The sequence below is a fragment of the Netta rufina genome (genome assembly GCF_964035555.1).
Source record: "Netta rufina genome assembly, chromosome: 5".
In the NCBI taxonomy this organism is placed as follows: Eukaryota; Metazoa; Chordata; class Aves; order Anseriformes; family Anatidae; genus Netta; species Netta rufina.
Genome location: NC_140128.1, coordinates 31,016,648 through 31,041,037, shown reverse-complemented (window position 1 = coordinate 31,041,037; position 24,390 = coordinate 31,016,648). Strand labels below are relative to the sequence as shown.

Sequence of the window (24,390 nt, the reverse complement as noted above, 5' to 3'; positions counted from 1 at the left end):
TAGACTAGCATTGTGTTTTTTTTCTTAAATAAAGCAGAAGCCTAGTGGCAAAATCCATTAATTGAGCAATATTATGCACATACTGAATACCGTTTGCTGTAGCTTGCATAAGCACTGCTCATAAGCTTGCATAAGCACTACTCAGCAAACTGTTTTTGGTTTTCACAGTACTGTTAATTGATACAGTAATAGAGGAAAGATGAGATTATCTTAACTACATATTCTGAAAAGATCCAAGCATAAAAATAAAATAGAAATAATCTCTTTACCAGGTCTCAAGAAATTTATCTGTGTCTGGCTTTGACTCCAATGTCAGACGCTTCTCCAGTTCAAAGCTGTGAATTGAGCGCAACTTTCGAACTAATGGGACATCTCTGTCTAGCTGGGTAGTCTCTGAGCGGACACGAATTGGAGAACCGAGACTCGGTGCATTAAGCATTCCATTCACTGGTCCATGGCTGTTTTCCTCCTCTGTGGCAGCCTGTGCAGAAAGTAAAGTAAAAATGTAACTCACTAGAAATGGCAAAACAGAGGAAGACACGGTATTATATGGTGAATACCATCCAAGTTTTTATCCACTGGTAAGCCAATTTGTATTTGGAAAGTTCCTAAAGTCTATGTCATGTTTAAGGTAGTTTAGGTCATGTTTAAGGTAGTTTACTTCAGCACATACCTACCAAAGATAAAAAGTGCCTAGTAACATACTACTAGTAATACAGTAGCTCTGTGTAGGTCTGAGAACAGGAGTCTCAAAAACTCGGTACTGTGCTTAAATGTACACTGCTTTTTCATATCTGTCTCAAAAATTTTCCTCAGTAGTAGTCTGAAGCCAGTCACTTAGTAGCGTTGGAGTCTGCATTGGAGCCAAGAGCTCTTACTACAGAAAAGTTAGTTTCCAAGCTGGCTTTATGATTCTCTGGAGCATATAACACTCTTATACACTACACTAAATCTACTAGGTATTTTTATGACTTAGAATTACTATTTTTCCAACTGCGTTCTATCTTGTATAGTAACTAGCACAATCTAGAGCTAGGAATTCATGATCATCTTTATTTTCAGCAGGTGCAACTAATAAAAATTGTATTCGTTTAAACCAGAGCAATCTGCCTTCTCCCTCTTTGGTAAAAATAAAATAAAATAAAAAAATAAAATAAAAAAAATAAAATAAAATAAAATAAAATAAAATAAAATAAAATAAAATAAAATAAAATAAAATAAAATAAAATAAAATAAAATAAAATAAAATAAAATAAAATAAAATAAAATAAAATAAAATGAAATGTAAACAAGTTAATCACTTTTGAAAATAGGCACCTGTGTCATACTCTCTTACACAGTACATTTTTTTCTAGCAAACAGGAAATAACTGCCTTAAAACTAGATAGCTACCTAAAAAACTTTTCAGTAACACATCTATCTTTAGCTATTCAAAATACTTTTATAATCAAGGAAAAGGGCTACATTCTCTGAATGTGAAGTGTAGTGACTGTGTCTGCAAATATGTTGTGATTCTGAACAAGAGAGACAGGAACCACTTCTCAAAGGATCACTTTTCAAACTTAAACAACATTCTCTCCAGAAGATTAGGCCATGAATCTCTTTGAATCAGTAGGAAGGTATCATATCTTATGGAGACAAAAACAACATATGAATTAAATGGATACTACTAATCACAATTAATCTTAATTTGTCAATTGAAGAATAACATTAAACTGGTTTTTGTATATTCTGTATCTAATTTTTACACATACAAAATGCAAAAAATCTGCTTTGGTTTCACTCAGAGAGAAAAAATTGAGATCACGTCTAAATGAATATGATGGCTATAAATCTGCCATAAATCTTGTTTTCTTAGATTCATACTAGCATAGCTGCAGTATTAATTACATCTTATGTGCATCATAAGGACAGGAAACTGAAGATCGTTACAATACAGATTTGTAAATACCTTACAAATCCCCAATTTTATTTTGTTTCTGTTTGCATCCATTTCTTCCCAAACATCTTTTTCCTGAGGACGTTGATGGCCAGGGGACCCCGGTAGTTTCTCTGGTGAGACACCAATTGGAATACCATTCTCTCCATCACTAAGCTGTTCATCAGGGAACACTTCATCTGTGTTTTCTCGCAGCAAGTCTCCTGGGATAGGAGTTGCATTGGCAATTCTACAGAAGTAGTAAGAAAAAATATTGGAAAGGTGAAAATTTTGAGATTCTAATGTGCTCCTTTAAATGATTTTCCATCCTATTAAAATAAAAGGTAAAAAATAATTTACAAGCAAAAGCAGGCCTCTTTAGGAAACTAAACTTTGTAATTCATTCAATACAAAAAAAGCTAATTCTGAGGTTTCACAATTTCTGTTTCTTTAATTTAGGCACACAACAAAAGGAATAAACCAACAAATAATCACTTAAAGACTACTTCCTGTATGTTTTCAAAGCAATTTCTGGAGTAAATTTGTTAGAGATCATATCTATTATAAAGCACTGGATAAATACTGTTTTCTTCTGTTGTTGGATGAAAACAATTAATAAACACTGTTCGGTCAAAAATGTTTTTATTTTTTAGAATGAAATTAATCAATTGCAGTATGAGCATATAACAAATTATAGTAACTGGAAATAATTTTCTCCTCTTAATATTTTCTGGAATAGGAATGGTCTATGAAAACCTTCATATAGGTTGTACTCCTAAAATCAAAAAGGCTCTTTGATTGATAAATATCCTGGGCTGTTTTTACAGAGTTGTGATGTCTTCCTTCTTATACTGTACAGAAATACAATGAATGGATGATAGTATATAAAATGTGGTTAATCAGTTTTATCATAGTACCTGGCTTTTTCTTGATGAAAAACAAATGCTAGCAAATGCTATTTTCTATAGTCTGATCTTTCTACTTGTTTTCTCCAGTTTCTCTTTTTATTAAGAGGAGATCTACCTTTGGATTGGATTGCAAGTTTAAACACAGTTTGACAAACTCATGACTGTTCAAATAAAAATAAAGGTAGTAGTAAAGTCTGAAAATATCTTACACATGCACATACTTCATATGTATATATGAAAGTAATATATTCCCTCTCAAAATAGTGCAATTTTAACCATAGCCCAGTCAATACTCTATGGGTTCTAATGATGCTATTCAAATAACTTTTTATAAGTGCACATTTGCAAAAAAACAAAGAGATTAAATTTCTGCATGAAATTCTGGAACTTCTTAGCCTCACCGTGCTGTCAAAACCCCCACACCATGATCTCTGTGAGTCTTAGATAAAACTAGATCTACCCAACACCTAAAACAGGCACAAACTCTTCCTCCTCATCCATAAACAACATTTAAGTTTTCCAATACCCTGAGATGAGTTTGTGTTTTATTAAGCATTATATCTCATCCAATTTACTTAATCACAGTTCTCAAAGACCATATTAAATGTCATATGAAAAACATATATTTGGAAAATCTATTTCCAAATTTCCTGTAATGATCCACTCATTTTTCAGAGTTACAAGGAAATTGCAGGTAATAGCCCATTCAAGGCTTGCAGAAGACGACGGGTTCCCACAGTTAAACTTTGTATACATCATTTAATTTTAGAAAATATGATTTAGCAAAGGATCGACTAGCAAATTTACATATAATTTCCTGTGCTACCATTTTTTAATGCTTTAAATTTCAAACTACAGTGCTGATATTTCACGATAGTATAAACAGGAACCTGAAAAATGGAGATTATTCAAATGTGCACAGTCTCTTTTTATTCAGCATCCAACAGAAAAAAAAAATAATAATAACTTTCCTGTGGCACTCTGTGACTGCTTTTTTAGTGACCACAGACAATGCATACATACCCAATTGCAGCTGGCGTAAGACGAGTGTGTAACTGAGGTGTGGTTGAAGTTGTTGTTGTTGTCAGAGAACCATCAGTTCCACTCTTCTCCCAGTCAAAAGGGTCACTTTCAATAACCCCAAATGTTTTCATACTGTTGTCAAACACAGACATGAGAAGCTAAAAATGAAGGAAAAAGTTAATAAGCTTCATTTTTGTCACTGAGAACAAGCAATTTAGAAATATCTTCCAGTAATAATTTAGCATGCCTATTCTTCATGATTTCAACTGACAACAATTTTCTAAGAAAAGGACACAGTAATTTATGTTTATCATTTCTCATTTTCCAATATTTCAAAGACTAGATATACAAACTTGTGTTGTTAGTTGTTTTTGTTTTTTTTTTAAGCAAACAAATAAACCCTGTGTTTCCAGCAGAAAAGAGGCAAAAAAGGCAGAAACACACACACGCAAACATGACTAAGTTGCTGCAAGGTAGCATCCAATGGCTCTACAACAGAGAAGAATGAAAGAATATATTCGGCTACACCATTAAAAACAAGGAAATTAATCAGGAGTATATATGGAATGATACTGATTCATTAATATATATATTTATGTTATTTAGAACCATGTATCATATACGATACGTAATGCTGACAACCATCCCACAGAAACTTCAGACTGGAAGCTTTACCCTCAGATTTTATGCTATGAAAAATCAGGTAGACCAACTTGTGTCCACGAGAAAGAAGGAAACTGCATCTATATTCCTCTTGCTCTGGAAAAACTTTGCCTTGTTCCATTCATTGGTGGGAAGGCTGTGTCTATATCACATCACATCTTACTTCATAACATTTCAAAAGATCATACTTTTTTTACCTTTTTTTTTTCTAAAAGCTAAAACTGGTTTTCATTCTTTCTTCCAATGAATGCTGCTGCAAATTTGTCTTCTCTGTCTTTCTTTAAAAATATGTATCTTATAGCAACTTTAAATGATAGGAAGTTTAGATCATTTTTCTTGCACAAAATGATTGTATCCATTTTATCCTTACTTTCAAGAACCTTCAAAATGCTATCTATCTTAGTCAGTTCTAAAAACATATTGAACCACACAAAGCCATAATTCACTCTGTCCCATTCTCCTTTACTCTTCCTTTACACCTTCAGCACTCTCTCTGAAGTAATTTTTGAGATAATTCTTCTTTAAATCTTTCTTACAACTTCTGTTATGATGCAAATACAAATGCTGCTTTTTGCATACTTACATAGATCAGAGTGAAATTTTGAGGTTTATTTTTTGTTAAAACACGGGTCAACTCTGAGTGAATAAAAGCACAGCGTGTTCTCTCAGCACCCACCACTTTATCACTAAACTAAGGCTGTCCATTTCAGCAGGCAATACTCTTTTCAAAAAAGAAAAATCACTATTTAGTTTTCTAGTTATCTCTGTAGGCAATACTTCAGCATGAAAAAAGGCAGCATGGTTGCATGTTGTGCTCCAGCTGTATATATTGCGGGTGCTGAGTTCAAGATTTTGGAAAACTGCCTGACTATCACTGAGAAAACAATTTCATCAATGTAACTTAAGGAGCACTTAATGGAACCTAGAATAATACCAGCATAGCATCCAATCCTAACAGGTTGCTGACTGCAAAACAACTGACAATAATTTTTAGAAAACTTACTGTTCCCAAAAGGGGAAAAAACGACATCTTTGAACTGTAAAATTTCCATGGTACTAGATGGTCATTAAAATAATGTTGTGGTGGAACAATCCATAATCACTATCAAGACTACACAAAGAAATCAAAGGAAATTGAAGACAAAACAGCATACAATTCTGCTATTTAAAATCTGAGAGATAAAATCGTAAAAAATATTTACCTGGTAATCGGGTTTTGTAAAGTAATCTAAATTAGAAATGTGGTCCAGAAAGACATTGAATTCTTGAGGAAGATGTTTCAACATAAGTCTGTGCTCATACCTCTCTTTAATGGAGCCCACTTGCTCCTAGGAGCAAATAACACAACAAATATTACCACCTTAATTCTGTGCTACAACATATTCACATTGCATCCCAGAGCCATTCAACGCAATACTGACCAGGAAGATTGGGTACATATATTGCACTGAACAGTACTGAGGAAGGCAGTTCTTCAACACATAGCAAGATAAGAGATTCTATCATTGCTGTCAGTACATATGCAAAAAACAACATATGTACTTCAAATTGAATATGAAAAGCCATTTACTTTCCTTCTGCGTTTGAATGCTGTCTGACACCGAAGACTATCATTAGACACTCCAACCCTTCTAAAGAGCATGTTTTAAAGATTAAAATATCCGAAGTCCAGTAACTTTTTGGTGTATATTTGGTCATCACAGTACGCTGTGGAAGATTAGTAAATCTTGCTTTGTGTAAGATGAGTACATCAAAACCAACAAAAAGAGAAGCAACCTATACACCACATTGTCATCTATTAATGCATAAACTACAAGTAACCTTGTTTTAGTATAATTTCAAAAGAAGCAGAAAATAATAATAATAATAATAGGCTAATCAGATACTGTTTTCTTTGTATACTTCACCTATGATACGTGCCTAAAAGCACTACTGCACGTTGACTGATTAACTTTTGTTCACCAGCAAATAAGAAATGTCTATTTCACAAATAATCAAAATAGATAAGAAATGTTCAGTGTCCCACAGCTGAACTCAAAAAACACTCAAGTGAAAACAGACCTACAAAGTAAGTGGTATGTATACACTTACTTTTGCTTTTTAAAACATTTTAAAACCAGAAGAACACTATACTTTCCCACTAAAACAGTTCATAAAACTTGATTGCATTTTATACCTTGACGTTAGGAATGAGAAGTAATACTAGAAAACACCAGAAAACGTAATGTTAAAATTAATGAACCAGTGATTCTTAGTGGAATCTATTATAGCATTTGCTTGCAGTTCAGAAGTAAATACTCATCATGCTCTTCAGTTTTACTTCCACGTTTACCTTATCTTTTATTTTTCTCCAAGGCAGTTGCCCAACCACAAACTCCACCAACATGTAAAACAGGGACCAGAGGTCATCATGCCGGCCCATTTCCTGTGAAAAAGAAATATTATTTTAATGCAGCTTACAAATACCTATAACACAAAAGTGAAGATAGATACTGCACTGCTGTGGATACTTACATTGCTATACATGAAAATTAATATAATCACGACTGTAAAACAAATTCTTATAATTAAATTTGGGCACCTATTTCAAGTATGAAAGACAAATGAATTTCCATAAAAGATACAGAGAAAAAAGCAAAAGTTGAAGTGTGTTAAAATAGCCTTGCCAATATCTATACCAGAAGAGCTGTTTGATATTAAGGAAACGTAGTAAAGATGATGTATTTTACAAAACTCAGTAATTACACCTTGTGATTTATTAACTTGCAAGGCTGTTGAACAAAGGTAATCCTTAAAATCACTCATTTCTACAAGAAGAACATTTTTACTCTCAACTACTGTAAATTTTATTATCCTGTCCCAAAATTTAGATGTATAAATTTCTACGAAAGACATACAAGAATACAAAACCCAAAATCAATAGCAAATACATTTTTTGCTTTCAGCTACATGATACAAATTTCAGACATGATACAGATTCAGATACTCACTCTGTTTCTATGAGCATTGATTGATGCATATCGTACTGTTCCTCGAAAACCAGCGACAGCTCGTGGCTGTCAAAGAATAAAAAAAATAAAAAGATTTTGTTAGAAATAAACCCTCTGATTATTTTACTAGGCATCTACAGAGTGGCTATGGAGCCACAACAAATATTATTTTAAGACTTTGTTTTATTTCAATTTATTTTATTTCTACGAGTTATCAATGGAAATCTACGTAGGCATCAGAAAGCAACATATGTTGTAGTTTCTTAAACCATCTATTTATGTCAGTTTTCATTCTCCAGAAGCATCAGGTCCTGTTTACCTCATCCTTCAAAAAACAAACAAACAAAACTAACCCTGTATGCCAGAAGTATTCTTTTTTCTCCAATAATGAAATGTTTCTTGGTTTTAACTAGTAGAAGTCTAAGGTTTAAAGTTCTGACAGGATCTTAAACATAATAATTATTTCCAGTTTGCTCAAATGCACCAATATGAAATGGCACAAGCAGACAACCAGATATTAATCAAAATGTGCTGGCAAAATTTTCACAAATTATTTTCTGAATCGGCAAACCAAACACTTCTTGAGAAATTCCAAGAGCAAGTAAAGCCACAGGTACGTCTCTTAGCCACAGCATGGAAAGCTGAGGCTAGAAAATAAATGACAAGGGTTGCACTACTGGCGTCAGTTAAAAATATTTCTTTCTTTTCTAGTTTCCAAATACCAGCTTTTCTTCCCTAACATGCTAAGTATTGTATACATGTAAGTCAATTGCTGTTTTATAAGCACAGAATATATTTTTCCAGCCTTCTCTCCTTCAAGTAAAATGTTACAAAAAGAACTATATGACCAATAATAATAATACATATTTAAAAAAAAAATCAAAAAGAAGTGTTATTACTTTGCCTAAGACAGATAACCAATCCTTTCTGCCCTCTGTGACCAGTCATTCCATATATACCAGAGAGACCTGCCAGAACTGTTATTTGCTTTCTTTTGTACTCTTTTCTTCCCAATGAATAATTCTTTTTGTCTCCTCCCAATGAATAATTCTTTTTGTCTCCTCTAACACTGAACGCAAGAAACTTAAATTGTTCTTCACCTCTGACTTATACTTAAAGAGGGTATCAGTGATCTGTCTGTCCAACCCAGACCCATAATAATTCTTCAGATATTAAAAAAAATGCACGTTACATTAAAATACATTGAAATGCACAATACATTGAAAAATCTGGTTTGATACACACATGAAGATAATCACAATATAAAACAATTACCCTATTAAAAAAAAAAAAAGCCTTCAGTCTTTCCCCACAGTATAGGTATAATGTCTTTTCCACCAAGACAAGCAACACTGACAGCTGTCATTTAAGTATGCCAGCAGCTGCCATTACTGTCAGTAACCCTATCAATTAAATCCAACAAGATTATGCAGCAAGGTGTTTTAAAAGGATTCAACAGCCCGTATTATCAATGTCTTTTACAAAAAAATAAAAGTACATCGAGAGCTGAATCAGTGTCAGTAAGGAGGAGAGCATTTTCTAGTATATTTTTAAGATGAACAGGTTCTCAGACAATGCTCTGTATATAGATTTATCACAGATTTCACGCATTCTTATTAAGTTTAAATGCTGCTTGGAACACATTTTGTGTCCAGGCAAGACAGACAATTGAGTTGCTATCTTAAATCCTGTGAGTACATCACATTCCACCCCGAACATTACCCAGAAACAAAGCATAACACTGCAGTTGCAGAAACTTCATGGCACAGTGTAATAATAAACAGAATAGCTCAAAATGTTTTGTGGTACTGCCAAATTTCAGGATAAAATAAAGTCATTTTTGGAAAAAAAAAAAAAAAAAAAACTCCTTCCCAATAGTTCTGAAGATCAGAAGTCATCCAAATGTGAATAATACAGCATCACTGCCAAGCCCATCAGAACACAGGGGTACATTTCCAAAGAGCTTGAGGAACAGCATTTCTTTAGAAGGGCATCAAGACTATAACTTTAAAACACTTATAAATACAAATGCAGTAAATCCCAAGAGGATAAAATTTCAGAAGATGAAACCATACACATACTGTCTTCAATCTCTGATGTGAATGTAAAAAGAAAGGACTATGTTCACTATTACCAAGCTAAGTATTTCTATTCTTCTAAGAATAACGAAAAAGATGAATAGTAGGATGGAACTAAAGCCTATATTCTTATAGCGACAATTTCTACTTGACAATCACAAGAAAAAAAACAGTTGCCTGATAAGGAAATAAAAAAGAATAAGGACTGGCATGTGGAATCTAAATGACTCCATTCAGTTTACAGAAACTGATACTCTGACCTATTCCATCGCTATCTTGCAGATAAGTCTATAGGAAGGATTTCATTGTGTATCAACTCAATTGCTTTTGAATGTTAAAGTCACTGCCATTCTTAGATACACCCATAAAATTATATGCCCTAGGAAGAGAGAGTTCCAATGTTTTCAATTATCTCAGAATCACCTGGCAGGAAAAAAAATGCATAAATGGTCTTTCTACATATCAGTTTATCATGAAATGAATTCTGGATTCTTTACTTCTTTGAGGATATCTAAATCCTTTTTCAATCTGAAGAGATACTGCCTTAGAGTGTAGTAGTATAAATCTGATCTAAGAGTATATGTAACCGTGCTACATTTTAAGAAACAATGAAATAACCTTTTAGTAATGCAGCTGACTACTACAGAATAGTGATATTACAAGGGCATGCAACAACAATAAATTAATTATATTGTGTGACTAACATAAATGATGGTTCTAGTAGCCCAAGTCATGTTTGCCCAATTCAGCATAGAGTTTATAGACTTCTGAGCATTTGCAAAACCTCTGAAACTGTTGCAGAGCTCTTCATGCACCTTACATTTCACACAGAAAAACATTACAGGCGGTAATAGAAACTCCCTGAATGATTCACTGAGTTTTTCAAATAAACTGTCTCTCTGCTATTACTGATCATGTTAATTTTTTTTAGATGTCTCTTTTTTTCGTATCTGAGCTCATGTGCCACCAACTGAAAACAAGTTAGTCTTGCAGAAGCATTGTTTATAATCTCATCTTCTAGATCCCTTATCTAAGAAACCTGCTACCACAGCAAATGAGCTTTCTTAGAGCAAAGTACATTTACTTTTTGAGGGAGGAAAAAAAAAAAGCTTAGTAAGTCCAATTTTATTGGTCATTAAAGGTGACCTACTTAGACAACCAACAAAATCTAGGGCATTTTTAGAACATACAGATACAGAAGGCATTTGTAGTAAAGATACAGTGAAATCTACATTTCAATACATCCATGAATTCCCTTGATTAAAATGGATCACATTATGTTCCCTTCTAGGAAAATGAAACAATTAACTCCTTCTTGTCTTTTTTTTTTTTTTACTTGAAATGTAGTTTTGTTTTGTTTTCTTATCAGTGATAGATACGAGGACCAACCATCACATCCAGGTGCTGCCTCAATGGCAGGGATCCATTAACAGTTCTCAGAAGATTCAGTACACCCAGTAACAAATTTTATTCTTCAGTTCTCCCATAATTTAACAGCTTTATTTAGCTTCCATTCATTTCTATTTATTTATGGCAACTATTGTTATTATGTGTTTGTGTTTTTTTTTTCCTTCAAATAGAGTAAGAAAGCTTTTGAATCAAGCAAATCTCAAATTGGCATATGGACAACTGGGAAAATAGGGAAGAGTCTTTAGATTCTGCAGTCACACTTTCTGTAGAAAAAAAATAAAGAATCCCTACAAAATTTCACCCCAAATCCCAGGAACTAAACTAGTGGTAATGGGTATATGGATCACATGAGTTAGATCTTTATTAGAATAAGGAATATAATTTCTAAGAAGGATACATTTATTTCATACTGGTAATGTATTTGACACAAAATATCTCAAAAGCAACAGTGAGATACTTTGCAAATCTTCTATAAAAGCATATCTATTTGGATCAGTTCATATAAAAAAGGGTTTCTGGTGAACTGCTCAGGCAGTGATCTGGAAGTCAGAGCTCTCTGAGATTTGATTACTATCACTAAATTCTTCAAATGTGACTTAAACTATTTTGAAAATACATGCCTATGATGCAGGTCCACTGACTAAGAATAATTTTGCTACATGTAAAGGTACTTTTTAATGTAACATCAGTTTTCTTTGAAGGTTGCCACACCCTGGAAACATACGGAAGTATCATAAACTACATGCAGGAAATTATGAATCCCTAGAAAAGTGAGTTATTGCCTCTAAGCACAGTGGTTTGCAGATTGATGGGAGACACTAACCTTACAAACCTGTCCACAACTGCTGGGTCTATGGAGGGTCTGTGGAAGAAGAAAATCATACTTCTTTAACTCAGTTCAGTAACTCTAGAGAAATGCTCTGGGCCTTTTGCTCTGGGTAATGTTGAAAAGATTACATAGAGCAAAAAGTTAGCTTTTAACTACAATCATAGAAACTAGATAATAAACATGAAAAAATAAAACTATAATGACTTTCATATATTATATCTGTCAAACACCAAGGTTCTTCCCACCAGCCAGGCAACGACTGTTACTAGTTAAGCATCTTTAGATTTTTAGATTGAGAAACCAGCTCAAGCAGTGAGTATCACCTTCTCAACACTGCCTCTAAAGCCGAATTCTAAAGCTAATAGGGGTAGAGAAGCAGCCGCTTTGCTTCCCTTTGAATCCTCCTTTCTTCTCCCTTAAAAAAGTCAATCTCCTAATCTTTTTTTTTTTTTTTTCCACCCAATGGGAATATAATTCCAGGATTTACCTTTCTTTACACCAAATGGCTTCAACAATTTGCATTCCCAACCCTCCTTTTTGTGGCTATAGGATTTGCAAATTCATTCAATGTCTAGCATGCGTTAGCACACATTTAAAGTAAATGAAACATTCAGGGATCACCTCAGTAAGGAAAGATCAGTCGGTTGAAATTTGCCTTTACAATATATTGTACATCACAATTAGTTATCACTGTATATACAGCTCTTCAAAGCCACATTTTCAGCTCTTTATAAAAAGCACGTAGGTCACTAGTACCAGAATAATTGCATTGAGAAGTCATTATCAAACCATCTCCTACTGTCAGTAGAATACACTACTTGGACTCAGTTCTACATAAACAGAAGCTGTGATTTCCAAAAACTGGTTGTAGCTGTCTGATCCTGCGCTACCCAGTTCCAGCAGAAGCTGGGTAACAAGCTGAGCTAACATCTAAAAGTACAATTAAATTATGTTATTGTGGATTCTAACAGACATGTGGTGACAAATCAAAATTTAGCACCAACTGATTGTGCTATAAAGAGCATCACTGCCTCCAAGAGAGAGATATTTGATGCACAAACCAGTTTCTGAGCTGCTCAGTTTTCAATCTGGAGTGTTTGCTTAGGCAATGTGATGCACTGGCTGAAAACAGCAATGCTTTCGAAGCTGATTCACGATCAGACAAGAAGTTTGGTGGGCTGGAGGTGTTAACAACCTACAGTATGTGTCACAAACCTGAATTTACTCCAGTGAAAAATTCCACAGAACATATCTGCCATGTGCGTGTTTGCTTTGCCTTGTCTGATCTCTCTTCTTCCTCTTATAACAGGAGCTGGAGCAGAGATTATTCTAAGAGAAAGACCAGTTACTTTAGCTAGCTAATGCATTGGCAGAGAATTTCTCCAGACAGCAGAAATATTGTTTTACTTAATTTCCACAAGCAAAAATGTTATGGTCTTTCTGCATTATCAGAAGTCCCATGTTCTTAGCAGACTGGAGAACTCAGAAATTAATTTTCCATTGCTTTGTACTTATTATATTTAGTATTTACAATGATAATACCACACATTATAAAGTTTCATGAATCCAGTAGTAGACTTATTTCAAGACTGCTAAACTAAGGATGAGAAACTGATATTTATAGTAAAAAAAAAAAAAAGACATTCCTTGTTTTCTTTTTAAACTATTCAAAATATTTTTTCTTAACTCAGCAAAGAAGTTAATCCATAGCTCAGAAAGCATTAGAAACTAGAAATTATTTTTTCATTTTGGTTTGCTTTTCCTTTCACCGTGAAACAAATTTTACTGACCAAATTTTAGAAACCATCTGTCTTTCCACTATAATAGCGTTTAATTTCAAGCAAATATGACAGCTCTCAAAAACTTTCAGTTCCTTCAAGTTTAATGAAAATTGGTAATTAGAGACAGAACTTAAATTAGTATTGTGATACAGACGGTTAAAGTCAACAGAAATGGCTCACATCCACCTCCCTCAACAGACAACACTCAGCTGGTGAATCAGCACACATTTTAGGGGGAACATTAGCATGTGCCTAGCCCTGAAACTGCAAGGATGAACTATTGTGATCCTGGTCAGAAAGGTTGGATGTAGTATGGAGATGAAAATACTAAAATTTGGAAGACATATGGGAAGTACAATACAAAACCATAGGAAGGTAGTAAATGTCACCATTTATGGAATAACTTGTTTGCTTTTGTTTTTTTTTTTACAAATGTAATACCAAATAAAATCTTATTGGGAATATTGTAGCACACTGCCCTGAGCACCTATCCATTCTATAGAAATAAAGGAACTGCTACGTCAGAATAAAGAACAGATATACGATATACAACACACCTGAATTTCTAATTTAAATTGTTTCGATTGCTTGGATATGTTATCAGTGTTCCGCACATTACAGGAAAGAAAGAAAGAAAAAAAAAAAAAAAACAACAAAAAAAAACCAACAATATATACCAAAAATTACAGAGCATTGTATTATGAGAATTAAATCTTTTTCATATCTCAACTATTCATCAAACTTTTCCTTTGGGCAGGATATTAATAGATTGTGTGCTCTATTTATTTTTCACCCCCAAAAAAATCCAAACACCAAATCACAAAGAGTCTTCCTCTCATGGCAATACCTATACCTGGTTTTCTTAAAGCTCTCATTTTATTTAATTACTGCAAGAATATTCCATAGAGATGTTACAAAATAATATCACACTGCATGAAATTCATATATTCAATCTATTTGTGTCACCCTTTAATTTCATTCATAGTACTCTTTTTTTTTCCACTTTTTTTTTTTTTTACATTAACTCACTGCCTGCCTTTTTCACATTGTACTATCACACTCAACACCAGCTGGCTGGCTAAAGCTGATTTCCTTCATTTCTTCTTTGTCAGTAATACAATCAAACTCGCAAGGATCATGTTCAGTGGATGCTAGAAATGCATATATATATATATATTTATATTATAAGATTGTGCCTTAAATAATCTTTCTATATGTCCTTGAAGGAGGTTATGGCAGACAGACATAATAAATAGTGTTACGCTGGTTGGTACAACACAGCTTTATCTGATGCATTACTTCAAAAACTTTTGAAACTTAACAATCTAATAGTTGCTTTAATGTCTTCTATACAAAAAGCAATGTCTGCACAAAACTCTCCAAACTAAACCCTTGTCTTCCCTGTCAAGTTATCACTAATTCAGACATGAAGCCTCAAATGACTAAGGTCATGATTCTTCCAACTCATGCAGATTCCTCCTTATAGGGGAAAAAAAAAAAAAAAAAAAAAAAAAAAAGCCTCTTGGCTTAGTCTCTCCAGCAAATGACTATTAGAAAACATTTCCATGTAGGACATTTTGACATACAAATCTAAATCTTTATCCATTTCTCCTGAGCTAAAAGAAAAAAAAATATATATATGAATTAGACTCTAGGTCTTTATTGGCTTAGATGACACGAGGAGTAAAAAAATTAAGGAGTATGTATAGGATATTAAAAAAGAAGCTATATGTTCACATCTTTCATAGAATAATAGAATGCTTTGCTTTCAGTGGCTCTGGTTTTATGTAATAATTCCTTTGCTACAGAACTGAATTATAAACTGAACTGAGCTATAAAGAAGATATAAAGCTGTAATAATTCATCTTGGACTCTTAGATCTCCATTTTACTGAAACAAAACTTTTATTTAAAGTAGTTAATTTTTAAATAGTTCTCAGCTATTAAATGATTAGATCAAACTTTAGAAGCAAATCTTGCAAACCTCATCTACTTCCAAAAATCTATATAATGTAGCCTGACTGATGCAGATTTAGTGAAGAAAATCCAAAAGTGTACTTTTAATTATTTGTTCTTTTAACATTTCATTCTTTCTACAGTAACAAAATGTTAACTCTATTTTCAGAAGCTTACCGCATTCTATTTGGCAGCTGAAATACATCACGTAAACCTCTATTGCTCTTTTATTTTTATTTGTGCTGAACAGATTTTTGCTAATTGCTGTAGAGACACGCAATCGATACAACAATATTCCAAGAAATCAAGATTTATACACTACAGATTTTAAATTTTCCTCTATTTTGTCACCTCTTCTTTGCTCTACGCTTTTCTGCTATATGTTTTTTCCAAAACGGTTTACCCATCCAACTTCCTAAATATATTCTTCACATAAATTACAATTAATTTACATTAAATTATAAGGTAAAAATCTTATTAAAAATACATTTTACAAATAAAATTATTTTTATGTTATTGGAGTTTAATAACAGTAGTGGGCTTTGGCCCTGTCTCAAAAGGTATAATGTATATCTAAAATCCTAGGAAAGACTATACAAAGTAAATGTTTATTTTTAAATAAATAATTGTAGCATTGTTTTCTCATGGCTGCTCATCTCCAGTCATGGCCTTAATGAGAAGGCAGATGTCTAGTTCTAATTCTGCATCCTAATACTGCAAAGATTGCAGATAAGAAACTGCAAAACAAACCAGAAGGTTACGACATTCTGATATTTAATAAAATAAAGCAATTGCTGCCTCAGAACGTCACATTTTCTGGAAGGATTTTCGTTAGATATATAAAAATTGAAGAAGTTAGAAAATATTTCAGTAACAGCTTTAAAGAAAACAGCTACCCGAAAAACAGGTCAAATAATTATTCACTAAGCAAATAAAGCGAAGGTACAAGATTCACGACTGACTTAGTATCTGCATATTGCCTATATCAATAAACAAGTTATCCTTTGAATTTGAGCTACCATTGTTTCCTAATACACTGAAAACACACATCCTTGGTATCCAGGAGACACAGACCGAGGAATTGAATGATGAAATAATTGTACTGTGCTATTCAAACAGCACACCAGGACTCCCTTTGCAAAAAGGTCTGCTGATGATCAGAGTTCCGTACAAAGCTATTACGTATTTCTAATGTTTTAGAGCCTCAGCTCTGAATCTTCCTAAGAAGTGCTGAAGAGCAGTGAATAGAGATGGCTGTAAGAAGGCTGATTTCAAACTACATGGGTTAAGATACCTGCAACCTGCCAACTAATTCATTCCATGATTTCAAACTCCTCTATAAACATGCAACAATGAAAACTGGATGTAATTTAGCTTTGCTGCATTACATCCCACTTCCTTGCTATGTCTTCTTCCTCCTTTGATATAGATTAGAACTATTTCTAGAAAATGTTTCAAGAAGCAGCTGACTCAGCATGATGCTACAGAGACGCATACAACTTTCAGTCCTGTTAGAGCATAGTGATCTTCCCAGGTTAGTTAGCCCACTCAAAGTATCACACGAGTACAATCAAACTACTTCTATTTTTAAAGTTCATTGAGGCATTTACATGACACCTCTGAGATTATTACCAAATATTTATTGTTCTTTGTTTCAGCAGCTGCTATCTTCACTTCTGTAGTAGACAGGGAATGAGGCAGGAAAATCGTATTCATTCTCAGTCACCTTTTTCCCCCCACCTTCGCCTCCTGTTTTTGCCTTGCACTTCCTGATACCTCATACACTCCACTCCTCTATTTCATGAAATCTAATTCACAGACATGAGAGAGAATAAGGGGAAATCTGTCAAGAATAAAAGGAACCCACAGAAGCATTTGGCAGACAGGTTTAAAGAACTGAGTAGGGAGAAACCACTGTAAGCTGTGCAACCATTTTCATGCCTGACATTGCTTTGCTGTTTTCAATGCCTTCTTCATATTAATTTCCATCTTTGTTATACAAACAATAGAGAACTACCTAATGAGAGTTCTGGTTTTAGGATTGCCCAGTTATGAACATTTAATTCTGGGAAATTTTCAAGCCAAATTTTAACATGCGCAGTAGATCTTTGCATTGTGACCATTAATGCTGATGAGTCCCGCTCATCGTAGACAGCTCTCATGCAAATGCTGAGGAGGAAATTTATCACCTCTCTGCTCAAAAAAAAAAAAAAATGTTTTGAGCTAATGGCTTATTCACTCAGATGGAAAACTTATAAAGGGACTACTCTGAAGTATATCTGTTTATAAAAGCCTCGGAGGACTATTATACAGATAGGATCTTATTAACAAAGTTTGTTTCTTCCATCATTCTTCCTACAAGTTGAATATTTCTATGACAGTAAGGAGGAGTGGGTAATGGTATTATTAGTCAGGTACATGAACAGTAATGAACAGAACCTTTGCTGAGCCTGAGCAAATCAGCTCTGTGGCAGCACTGGAAAACCCCAGAGAATCAGGCCTGAAGGGCTACGTAGCTCATGCTCAATTCCACAGGCTGCCTCCATGCTCAACAATACACACAAAGCTATTCAAGTTCTTGTGCTTTTCATGAACAAGCTAGGAGTAAAATTGGAAGGATAAAATAGGATTATCTTAATGTTCAAATTCCTCCTTGTAATATCATGTGTAATGACTCACATGAGTTGACTGCCTATTCTTTATATCCAATAGTGTGTATGTGTGTGCATGCAGGTGTGTTTCTCAATTTAATCTGAACTTTCACTCTAATACAAAGTTCAATAACTATTCTTGAACAACTTCAGGTGTATAGTCTCTTATTTATTATAAATGCATGCAGTCAAGCTATTACCCAGGAGTAGTTACTTACACAAACTCTAAATCATCAATGTCACTGGGGCAAATAAAGAAAACGTTACCAGTTTTAGCTGATATTGTCTGTGGACCACTTTCAACACTTTTTTTCGTATAATCATATAATAGTTTGGGTTGAAAGGGACCTTACAGATCACCTGTTTTGCCCATGGAGGTCTTATATTTTCAATAAATAGGCTTTTTAGGCCAATGGAAGAGTTACTCAGTTAAACACAAAGACAGAAGGTATACATTGCTTGTATATGTTATCCTCTAGTTTTGTGGGTGTTTGTTTTGTTTTATGTTCCACTTTATGAAGATTTGGGAGTTGTTATGCAAGGCTATTGTAATTCAGTTAAATACAGAGATAGAAGGAATACTTTGCTTGTATATAAGTAGTATGCTGCCAGTCAGTAAGATGTATACTGAGAAGACAAAACACAGATGCTTGAGATGAAAAGGTTTTATCCTAAACACCTCTTTCTCGTGAATATTTTTCAAATTGTTTTCCCCTAGATTTTTCAACTCTGCTTGCATGCCTGTTACACCCTCTTCTTTGTTAAATGAATGCAGTTTATTTTGAGTTATTTGTAAGCTATGGTCTGCATAAATAAAAGAACATAAAAATCAGATCTGTGATAATATATGATGGTTGAATTTATAGATCTTAAAAGAATTATGAAGTCGTAAATTCATTCTTAAGTGCTCAATATGAGAAAGGTTAATCTGTCTAAGAGCAAAGATTAGTTATTTCTTTTTGTTCTTGTTTTGTTTTCTTCATATTGATTTTAATAGTACCTCAGAGAACACTTGCTGTTGCTCAAAGATGTTAAGAAGGCAAGTTCAGATTCAGATTGTCCTTCAGATTTTTTCTCTCAAGGTTTTCTATTTCTGCACCACAGCTGACACCTTCACTTTCCATTATCACCGTGTAAATAGAGACATGTAAACTGAAGTCTGTATGAAGTTCAGTTTATATTCAGAAAGAATCATGTACTCATTGTCACAAGAAAAAACAGGTGCTTAAAATTACTAAAATTAAAAATTAAATTATCAATTAATAATTAAATAATTATTAAGTATATACCATAGAATATATAATTATGTATAATGTGATATATAATGTGCAATATAATTATATGTTATATAATATATAATGATTAATTATATAATAATTAATTAAATTAAATTAAAAATTACTGAAATTAAAATTGAAATTTTAGCTACCATTAAGAAAACAGGAAACAAAGTGGTGGCAAAAAATACCAGCCCTGACAACACCCTCAAAAGCAATAAACAGTAGACTATGATTTTTCATAAACATGCTAAATTTGCATCCTGTTAAATGTATTTGCCTGATGATAAGAGAGTCTTCCCACAATTAAATTGTAATTACCCTGCTCTACAGTAATCAATTCTTATGTATACTACTGATTCAATTTTTGGTTTCCTCTCTTTCTCTAGCAATTTATTCCCCTACACCCCTTTTCACTCCTTCCTTGATAGGCTACATCATCTCCAGCAGTTCTTGTTCTCCCCCCACACACACACACACACACATTTTTTTCTCTTCTGATCTTTTCAGTAACCAGACAAGGCTCCTCCCATCAGCCCCTGCTTTATTAACCTACATTGTAGCATTTCATCCTGCATCTACCCAAAAAACCTGCATCCTAGTACTGTTCCCACCATGAAAAATTTTGTTTCAGAAGCCTATAGACACATAGATTACTTCCTGAATTTCCATATTCTTCATCCGAATCCCAGCTACACACATATCTCAAAAGTATATGTAATTAAAATACAATCCAGGCAAACAGAAATAACATGGGCAAAGAGCCAGGACTCAAGCCTCTGAAAACAATTGCATAGTTGTAGAGGAAAATGGTGTATGTGCAACTTGTTTATATAGGTTTTTTTACAGTTTAGAACAGACTATACTAGAGACTTGACTTTTCTTTTTAGATACTGCCTGTGGGCGTTCCATGTTTATAGCAATTTATTCCTAATTTTAGAAACTGGTGGAGCACCTCTTATTTTAATGCCATGGCATCCTTTGCACTGAAACCTTAGGATAGATGGAATGAATGACCCAAGCAAAATATCTTTGGTAGGTCTCTGGAAAAGCTAACTGATAATTAAGAAGGGAAACAGATACCTTATGTAAAGCATTTGTCCTTCAGATATGTGAAATCAGCACACTATGTAGCAGTAATGCATATGGAAACCACTGTCTACTGACTTCAAAAGCTTAAGCTTTGTGACTGTTCTGCACTATTCTAGAAAAAAAGGGGGCTGGATGGATAAAAAAAGTGAGAATAAAGAAGATGTTAAGAGTTAAAGGAGTAAATCCTTAGATTCCATAATATTCTTGGTTGATAAACAGCACAACAGATCTCCTTCAAGTCATATTTTTCCCTTCAAAAAGTCAGTCGTACTGTCATCTGCTGCTGGAAACCAAATGAAGGTCGTTTTAGGTAATCTAATCCAAAAATGAAAATCATGCTATTGCAAATCCCACAGATTTGCAGAATAAAACAGTGAAATGGACTAAAAAACTGCTCATTCCTCAATTCTGTAAACAGCCTACTTATGACACTCCAATGTAATGAAAAATACAGCAAGCACTAAAAATGTAGAACAACTGAAGGGTTTACATGTTAGTCAGTGCAGTGCTGGCTAGTGATTTCTGGAGGGAAATACTGTCAAACTTTCCTGATTTAAACTGTGTTTGTCTATTTTGTCTTACTGCGCAACAAATGTTTCTGATCTGAACAAAAGGACTTATGGCCACAAGGAATTCCTTAATGTTGGGTGACATACAAAGCTGCAAAACGGACTAAAACCTGATACTAGAGTTTTCAAAGCTTATCTTCTTAGCAGAACAAGTTTTCTTTTAGAATACTTGTCATGGAAGTTCAAGGATTCAGGGATGATCTGTAAAATTTTAATTGGACTGGATTCTTTCTGCATAAGTTTGTTGTATTAAAAGTTAGGCTTTTCATAGTAATCTAATAATCAACCTTAACTAAGGAATGAGTCCTTAACCAATGGAGTACTATTTTTAACATATTCCAGGTTATTTGTACTATCTGCTAAAGAAATCTAATAAAGAAGAAGGATAGTATAAAGGAGAAGCACATAGGGCATTTCATGAAAATATTAACAAATTTTATTAGCAACCATACTGTTGTCCTTGCTAACTATCTATAGAAGAGTAATATCTGACTATTAAATACAAATACAATTCATCTTTTTTTTCTTCTCGCTGCCACTCTATTAATATGGATTATACTGTCAGAAAATTCTAAACAGATTAAACTGAAGAATTACTTTCATTACATTGTAGGGCACTGCAATGAAAAACAAAAGGCAAGAGCTGAGTTGTTACAAAAGAAAAAATAGCAGAAATATTAAATTCTCTGTTGTTATCACCTATGTTTTCTGAAGATACTATGATCAGGAATGTGTGGGTATGGGTGCATGTATATATATATATATATATTGAAATTACAGAATCTTGGGATTTGTTTTCTTTTCAAAATTACAGGTCTGTTAGAAAAACATTATAAGCAGCCAAACATACAGAACATGAAAACATTGATAAATAATAAAAGAATTTTAAACTACTTAAAATGTTTAGCTCACCTTTCCAACAGCAGCAGCCACTCTGTTGGTCTCCCCTGCTCTTTGCTTTCATTGCATTGTCCAGCATTATGGCTGAAGGAATAGAGTATAGCAGAACCTCGCTAATTTACCTTACTAGTTCACACACCTCATAATTTGCACAGAAAAATTTGCCACTTTCCCAACTTCTTAGGAAGAATCTAATTGAAAAACCTGTACAGATGGCTTCAACCTCTCAAATCGTGTCATATTACTAAATATGCTACACAATATCAACTGCTCATTAGTCAATGAATCATTCAATAGTACACTATTCATTATTATCATAAAAATGCAAATTAAATTTGTTTAATAAAGAAAATACATTTATTTAGACATTACCATGTAGCATGGTACTGACTTGAAATTAATAAAGGGACTCCCCACCAGTGAATTAGGGAGGCTCTACTGTACTTAGAATTGCAATGACCTCACTGATATGTTGTTCGCTACTATTTTCTTCAGACTGCATCACATTGGCACACAGCAACTACACTAAGCTATGTCCTGTTATATAATTACAGCGTCCTATCACTGTTTTAATTATTAAAGCTTTCTCTTCCAGAAGATTATATGAAGTGTACAGTTTTATTTTTACTCCTGCACAGATTTTTTTCAGTAATATATAATACCAAGTGAAAATCAGCTCTAATAGAGTACTCTGATATTTAATGAAAACCTATTTCTCACTCAGTTTTCCAAATTAAAAGACCAATTATCCATAAAAAATTATACAGTAGACCTATGCCTCAAGCCAGAAATCAGAAACCAGATTCATTTCCGACTACCAATCTTTTAATCTAATCAATAAATCAGCTGGCTTTTCTGATCTGGGAGGATGATGCTTGTCAAGTTTAGATCAATCATGAGTTCAATGTGGCTCATATACCTCTCCAGAAAAAAAAAAAAAAGAAAAAAAAAAAGAAACAAACAAAAACCTGTGTTACTGCATTCAATTAATCACATTGACAATTGTGAAAATATCTTACTGGTCTGACATCCCCACATGAGTTGGTAAATTGTCTTGCCAAGCCAAAATCCAGCATATAACACTTCCTACAGGTGCTAGGAAAACGTCCCATAGCGAAGTTAGACTAGGAAGAAAAACAAATACAGATACAGATGTATTACATATTTATATATATGCTTCAGTCTATGTACATATTAATGCAGTTACACAATCATAGAAAACCCATGATCTGCTTCTCTGTTTCCTTTAGTATTTTCAGTTGTACTAAACTCTCAATAAATTTGAAGAAAACATTAAGAAAACCAGACACTGAACTTACCATATCTGAACTGCTGCCTACATAGCCCAAATAGATTGTCATCTTACTTTTATGATTTAGAATCTACTCGTTTCTAGAAAGAACTTTCCTGCCATCTCACCTGCTTACATTTTTAGATTTGGGTGTTTCCAAAAACTACTGACCTAGGAGTTAGCATGATCATCTATACAAATGCACTAATAACATAAACTCAGAACACAGAGTAAGGGGTGTGAACTTTCTTTTCCTACATGAGTGGAGGAAAAACAGTACCTAAGGAACGCAGTATGAGGTGGAAAGTCAGTGAAGACTTATGAAGGTAATTTATTCTGAAAACACACAATAAGTTTTCTTATTTGCATCTGTGCATTAACATTCCACATGAACCCTGTAATTTTTCTTTTTTTTTTAAACTGCCAGTCTATGATTTTTTAACATGTGTTTGAATCAGTTCAATTTTCTCCCCCCAACCAAATCTCCTCAAAATGGATCACAAAATATAAAAAAGAGAAAGGAAACAATAATTCCATGAAATGCAATTGAAACTACACATTTGAGCAAGCTGGAAGCTTAACAGAATTAACTCCAGAAAAAAAACACTTTTGTTTTTCTGCTAAGGGAATCAGTGGTACTCAAAGTTCTCTGTAACTCAGACAAGATTTCACTCATCTTTGGGAAAATCAGAGCCTAGGGAAACAATGCATCAGGTAAGTCTGAAAAGAATAATATCTGAAAGAGGTCACAAACTTACATGTGGTTCAGAGAAACAACAAAAACAACAAAAAAAACTATGCAAGTAGTTAGGTTATGCTCTTACAATAAAGTTATTTTACTTTTCACAATACGCTGGAAAATATCACAGGGTAATAGCAAATACTCAAAACTAAATCTACCACTTCTGTGAAAGACAAAAAGAAAAAGGCTGTTTTTCTAAACTAGTCAGTTTAGAAAAAAGTTATATGTATCATTATTCTTTACAATCTTCAGAGAATTCAGAAAATAGGCAATATGCACTTCTACAGGAATCTTTTATTTCATATTACATTGC

The 24,390-nt window shown here is 33.5% G+C and overlaps 1 protein-coding gene across 1 annotated transcript in view; it reads right to left on the bottom strand.

The window, feature by feature from the left end:
• The window catches only part of TTBK2 (tau tubulin kinase 2), a gene marked incomplete at both ends in the record, with an annotated part of 55,108 nt that overhangs the window by 19,459 nt on the left and 11,259 nt on the right, over window positions 1-24,390 (bottom strand). Inside the window, 7 exons of the mRNA XM_084288436.1 lie at window positions 270-481; window positions 1,952-2,168; window positions 3,850-4,007; window positions 5,715-5,840; window positions 6,845-6,937; window positions 7,503-7,568; window positions 23,064-23,168. Of these exons, the coding sequence (XP_084144562.1) occupies window positions 270-481; window positions 1,952-2,168; window positions 3,850-4,007; window positions 5,715-5,840; window positions 6,845-6,937; window positions 7,503-7,568; window positions 23,064-23,168 (977 nt within the window). The remainder of the gene's footprint in view (window positions 1-269; window positions 482-1,951; window positions 2,169-3,849; window positions 4,008-5,714; window positions 5,841-6,844; window positions 6,938-7,502; window positions 7,569-23,063; window positions 23,169-24,390) is intronic.